Source organism: Schistocerca serialis, chromosome 2 (genome assembly GCF_023864345.2).
Source record: "Schistocerca serialis cubense isolate TAMUIC-IGC-003099 chromosome 2, iqSchSeri2.2, whole genome shotgun sequence".
Classification (NCBI taxonomy): Eukaryota; Metazoa; Arthropoda; class Insecta; order Orthoptera; family Acrididae; genus Schistocerca; species Schistocerca serialis.
Window position 1 is genome coordinate 1,052,781,859 of NC_064639.1, and position 7,035 is coordinate 1,052,788,893.

Consider the following 7,035-nt stretch of genomic DNA (forward strand, 5'->3'; position numbering starts at 1 on the left):
TGTGTGTGTGTGTGTGTGTGTGTGTGTGTGTGTGTGTGTGTGTGTGTTTCCCTGCCGCCGCTTGGTGAGTAAGTTTTACATTAAATATTGAGACTGTGTCACAAAAGAAGCCACCTAAGTATGAAGCAAGGACCAACTGATAAACCATGACTACGACCACATTCTCAGTATGGCCTGGGAACCTAATATCTGTATAATTAATAAGAAGTACTCATCAAACACAACAAGATGACTTTCAAGATGGGGGATGAGTCAACAGCTATGTCACCGATACTATCTCTGCCACCTCACAGTTACCGGCTGAACACATATTCCTCCAGGTATTCAGTTTGATAGTGCACCTGATGGTGGCGACAGTGTAGCTTGTCAAAATATTGTGCCCTTTGGACACTGATATCTGTCAGTACACCCATGGACTGTTCTGTCAATAAATGTGCAGGGGGGGGGGGGGGGGGGGGGGGAGTTACAGAATCACAGTTCAAAATTCTGTTTATGTGGAATTTTATTGCAATGTTATCTCATTACAGTGTGTCAACGCAATGCCTCACTCAGTATTCATGTGCTGATAAAGTACCCACTTTTATACTGTATAGTATGATTGGACTAATGTCACTGGAACTTCAACCAGGGGAAAGGTGAAACATATTTCTAATAGCACTAGTGTACTAACATTTCAAGAAAATTCAGAGTTCTTATAGCCTTGTGGTGTTTTATTTTGAGAAAATGCAGTCTTGTTATAACATTTTGATATTTATTACAGTCTGTTGGTTTTTTAAATGCACAAAATAGGAAGATTTTTTTTTACAGGAGGCTAGGGAGTAGGTAGGATCAAATGGCAGACTCCTTGAATGATGTGCCAGATTTGAGAATGGCCAGGCAAGCAGGAGCCCAGAAACTGTGGGGATTCACCTATTATGATTGGTACCAAGAAGCGAAGCTTTTATCATTTATATTTACTGTTTAAATATTAATATATAGCTCCACCATGCTGACGATGTTACTTGCAATGAGAACTTACTAATAATAATTTCAACATTGTTCAATTCAACAGGAAATGATAATTAGAAATTTTAGTTATTGGCAGTGCTTATTGATGGAATGATAAACCAAACTGCTAAGATAGTTCACTACTAGTCTATGATTGGTTTCCAAGGAGGCAATACATGAATCCACATGTGAAATCTGATCCCATGTAAAGATGGATCAGTTTGTTGTGAAACTGTCTCAGATGACATACTTGTGCAGCGTTGTGTTAGTTCAAGGCACGTTACAATCAGTCTTCGAGATGCCAACATGCCAACTAGTGTGTGAAGTGTAACTCTACATAAAGATAGAATTAATTGTTAAAGTTGCCTCGGAAAACATGTTTGTGCGATCTCACTTTGGTTCTATGATTGTGTGAAGCATTTCTGTGACTTTTGTGGTACTCAGGAACTAATGATTAATGACCGGGAATCTTGTTATGAATATTGATGATAGATTGGCTCTAGAAATTGTATTACTAATTTTGTGATTAATGAAATAAACAAAATTAGTTGGCATCCAAATTTTGATGGTTCTTATTATGCTTAGCGTTTAAACCTACCCACTTGTTTCATTATGCACTATTTACGGCACAATTGTTAGAGCTTGCAACCAACTGAGAAGAAACCAAGCAGGACAATGGCTACGGGACATTGTTGGAAGACATGAGGTAAGCAAGTTGCTCCAGCAGTGTTTGTTTATCCCAACATATCTTTAAGGTGATAAGTTTCATTTACTGTAACCCACAGCTTATGGAGGTCAAACTGCATTTATGTGAGACTATATTTTACGGCAGTCCCTAATTTATATTACAGCATATCAGGATATTTTAGTATGCTGAGACGTGTAGACAGTTTTAAAATCATGGTGAAATATTTGGACGAAACATTTATCTAATGACCTGTCAATCTACAATAGTGGCACTTAATAAAAGAGAAAGTTCATTTTTACTGACGTGTTTCAAGAAATTGTTTGTCTCTTGCAAAGAAAATATTATGCCATTAGTCTGGTGAAAAATTTAGTGTCAGTGCTATGTAATCTACAAAAAGGAAAAGAGCATGTCACATGAAAGCCCCAAAATGCAAGTAGTGAATTTTGTGGGTTTTCAGTTACAAGATAAGGTTAACACAAGTAAGTTGCACTAGGGCTAATGATTAACATTATGAATTTAGTTCTTGTAAAGCTAAAATTGCAGGAAGAGATTTAACAGTTTATTTTCCACATTTCCATGCGTACTCTGCAGGCCACCATATGACATATGGCAGAGAGTATCTTGCACTACAGATGTACAACAATGGCAAACTATCAATGCTGATAATGATTTCCGCATCTTAACATCAGTATTTGACAATAATCAACCCCAAAACACCAATGTTAAATGATAAATTTATAGAATGGGATTAAAAGCAACATACAAATACATTTAATATCACACTTATTAATCATTGAATACAGCAATAATCAACATTACATATTGTACAACTTTATGTTTAAAGACTGTTCAAAACAGTTCCAAGATATATTTCCCCTTCTGTCTACTTCTTTTTTTCTTTTAAGCAGAGAGAACATCTTGCTTTTGAGAACAGAATTTTCAGAAGCTGACAACAAAGCTATACAGCTCAAATACTTCAGTGCAATTTCTTGAAGCTTTGGATATGAAGTACTGACGATGTAATGAACCAATGTGGTGTTGAAATGCGATGGTAGGTCCATTTCTGTTCCAGCTTGCAAATTACTCTTTTCTTGTTCTGTTTTATAAAGTTCACTCCATAAATCAAATTGGTTTAACTGTTTTCCTGCAATATGTCAATGTGTTGCCCATCCTCACTGACAGTCGTTTCAACAGTTGCAAGCAAATCCTTGATGGTTTTGATTACAGCTGAACATGCTAAAGCTTCTTGAAAGGCTATGTTCTTGAGCCTAGGTTTGAGCAATATTAATGTGGCTAATATTTTAAAATATTCAGCTCGTAGTAAGTACTTTTTGATTTATGTTATAATGTTACTCTTCATCTTACCTGCAACAGTCTGTATTTGTTGCATGACAGATATTTTGATATTAAACATACTAATAATTAGTATTACTTTACTGTTGCATTGCACTTTTATACATGAATTTCACAAGTATCCACTTTTATAGGCAGCAGAATGACACAAACACATGTTGTTTGTACAATATATGGAGCTGTTAGCATTGCAGAGGCACTAGAACAACAGTCAATGATATTATTAATCACTGGATGCAGTTGAAAAATCTTTCAACTCTATTAAATGTTGAAAACCATCTAGTGGATCCTTGTTGAACAAGTTTGAGGTTTGGCTCATTTCTTAGCTCATCACTTGGTACTACACTTTGTCTGAATCATATTATGACCCTTTTCACAGCAGTTATCAGCTCAAAGAGTTGATAAGTTTTCTTGGGACATTTTTTTGCCAATCAAATTCAACATGGGGCAAAACATAATACACAACTAGTTCCAAATGCTATTTTCACCCCTGTAACCCTATTTCTTCTTGCATTGGACACCACTACAAGCATTATACTGGTATTTATTTCCCATTCTTTACAGGTCTGCAACAAAATGTTCAAAATATACATTAGAACTCATAGGTATCAACAGTAGCCATTTTCATTTTATCGCTGCATCATGCCTGTTCAAATATCTAGCATGAGAGTTAAACTGTCCAAATTCTGAATTTTATTTTTGAAGTAGTTCTCAGTAATTTAAAATTGATTTTTTAGCATACTCTTGAATGTCTGGCTTAACAGTAGTTCAGACAAAGATGCAATGACGTTAAGCAGATTTAAAATGCCTTCACTTCCAAAAATTTCAAAAAGATGTGCATCTTTACAAATCATGTACAAAATTGCAAACAATGGTAACTCCAGATTGGAATATCAACAATATAGGGAAAAGATATATTGCTACTTAGCTTAGAGATGACATGTCAAGTAGCAGGCACGTAAACTCAAAAAACACTAAGACACCAGCTTTCAGTCACAGCCTTCATCAATAAAAGAAAAACACACACACACATTTACTCACACAAGCAATCACACCTCAAGCACACTGACCACCATCAGTGACAACTTGGACCGAGCTGCCGGTGATGGCAGTCAGTGTAGGTGTACTTTCTTGTGTGTTTCTGTTTCTTTTTCTGATGAAGGCTGTAACTGAAAGCTAATGTGTAAGTGTCTTTTATTTGTGTCTGTCTGCAACTTAACATGACATCTTTAGGGTAAGCAGCAATCTATCTTTTCCTTACTTTGTTGATGTACAAAACTGCTTTAGGTAAGTGTACACCTTCCAGTCCAGTTTCTGAACCATATTCTAAAATATCTCAAAAGCTTGAACTCAGTGTTGGTTGAAGAGGGTTTTTAGACCTTATCTTATTCACCGTCATTTCAAATATTGTCCCCCCTTTCCTTGTGGCCTTATTTGACAAGTAGAAAACGTGTTGCACTGGTGTTGTTATGAGCTATGTTTAGAAAAAATGATTTGTCAAATGATGGAAAAATTATTGACAGTAATAACAAATTTGATTCCCTTTTCTTTTCTTCCATTTCAACTTTGAAAGTCAATATTTTGTCCTTAATATCAATTTTATAATGTTTCAAAGAGTTCAGCATTGAAATGAAATGAGATGCTGATGTTTGTAACCACTAAATCAATGCTCAACGAACATCCCTACCTTGCACTGCTGGTAGCCATTCCCTTTCCTGTTCCCCTTGAAAATGGAGCAAGGGAAAAGTGACTATCTACATTCTTCTATATGTATATCATGTATCATTATGCTCATAAATGAATGATGTCCGACCCACAATACTTCCCGCCTGACTTAAAGTGGTATTCCGCTGCACACTCATGTACGCAATACCCTGGTCCACCACATCACTCCTGCTCCCAAACCCTCCCACATGGATCACATCCCAGTGGAAGACCCAGGTGCATGACCTGTCTGATCATACATCAGGCACATCTTACTCCAGTCCCATCACAGGCTCATCCTGTCACATCACAGACAGGGTCACCTGTGATAGGTGGCATGTCATATGCCAGCTCTGCTGCAATTTCTGCACAGAATTTTAGGTACACATGACCACCAACCAAATGTCCACTCTAATGAATGGCGACTACCAAACTGTGGCCAATGGCAAAGCTGACTACCCAGTGGCAAAACACACTGATGAGCACAACATGCTCGATTTCAATGGTTGTTTCAAAACCAATGCCAACTGGATCCTTTCCCCCAGCACCAGCTTTTCTGAACTTGCAACACACCCCTGATTCCTGTAATCCTGACCTCAGTCTCTGCTAACCCCTCTTTCTCCATTTTGTCAACCCCCTAATCCACTCTTCCACCTCATCACTATCATGTACTGGATGAATTCACTGGGGCTGGTGACCATGTTGTATTCTTTTTCCATGCATCTGCTGCCTCTCCCTCCTGCATTCATACACCAGTTGTTTCCCTCCATTCTGTCAGGTCACACTCCACCCTTTCCCAGTTCATCCTCCAACACACTGCCCCATTTCTCCCCTCACCAAATCCACCCAAAATGTAGCTGTACAGCCGGCTGATGTGGCCGAGCGGTTCTAGGCACTTCAGTCTGGAAACGCGCGACCGCTATGGTCGCAGGTTCGAATCCTGCCTCGGGTATGGATGTGTGTGATGTCCTTAGGTTAGTTAGGTTTAAGTAGTTCTGAGTTCTAGGGGACTGATGACCTCAGATGTTAAGTCTCATAGTGCTCAGAGCCATTTGAATATTTTTTTTTTTTTTTTGCTGTACAGGTGTGTGTGTGTGTGTGTGTGTGTGTGTGTGTGTGTGTGTGTGTGTGTGTGAGAGAGAGAGAGAGAGAGAGAGAGAGAGAGAGAGAGAGAGAGAGAGAGAGAGTAGCACATTAATTTAGGAGCACATTGTGAATGCGGAAAACTTATCACATAATAAAGTCAAATCACTAGATTAAACAAGACATCAGGCTCAACAGGTTTGGCTGTTTGAAGATACATATACACTGTGGTCGTCCACAAGACTACTTCACATCCAAAACATATAACATTAATGTCTTTACACTACACTATACTAGCCATAGTACTGTGCATGGCAGAGTGTACCAGATACCAGTATTATTAGCTCCTGGCCTCTTAACATAATTCGTGCCAAAAGAAATTAATGCACTACTGTTGTTCCAGTTTCAGTATCTGGTACATACGTGCAGTTATTTTTTATTATTATTTGAATATGGAAATGAAGTCCCATACTTCTTTACAGAGCATAGGGGAACGATGCGGGAGACCCGCACCGCCATACTGGGCAAGGTCCTAATGGAGGTGGTTTGCCATTGCCTTCCTCTGACTGTAATGGGGATGAATGACAATGATGAAGATGACACAACAACACCCAGTCATCTCAGGGCAAGTGAAAATCCCCAACCCTGCGCCGGGAATCGAACCCGGGACGCTGTGCGCGGGAAGCGAGAACGCTACTATGAGATCATGAGCTGTGGACTATTTGAATATACATACCATATTTTCGTTGACATCTGCTCCTGACTGCGATGAAACACAATGAACGGTCACAAGCTAAAGCTTTTGTAATTGGAAACAACTCATCAAATTTTATTCTATCAGCACATATATCAAGAATATCTTTTTGCTTTTGTGATGTGATCATTCGTAGTGGCATAACATTATGGTTCACATAGATCTTCATAGTAGGCATGAAATTTTGGTGAGTTCTTTTTTCTTGTTGCGACAGATCCAATCATTATCTGAAAGTAAAAGCAGAACAAAGGTTACATGCTAATTAATAAAGCAAGTTGAGTGCTGAATACATCAAAATTCTTAAATACAATAACAGATTCACAATTATGGTTCTTATCACCAGAGCCCACAGCAATAGTTTGCTCTTGTTATGGTGGAGTCATTAGCTCAAGACAGTAGTTCAAATTTACTTCGCATATTGAATGTAGTGATCAAACTTGCTCAAAATTAAATTGGGAAGATATTA

General features: G+C 38.2%; 1 protein-coding gene across 1 annotated transcript in view; it reads right to left on the bottom strand.

The window, feature by feature from the left end:
- Window positions 1-6,793, bottom strand: part of LOC126458500 (centrosomal protein of 78 kDa-like) — a 94,774-nt gene extending 87,981 nt beyond the window's left edge. Inside the window, 2 exon segments of the mRNA XM_050095594.1 lie at window positions 6,552-6,721; window positions 6,723-6,793. Coding sequence (XP_049951551.1) covers window positions 6,552-6,721; window positions 6,723-6,793 — 241 coding nt within the window.
- Between the last annotated feature and the right edge of the window lie 242 nt (window positions 6,794-7,035).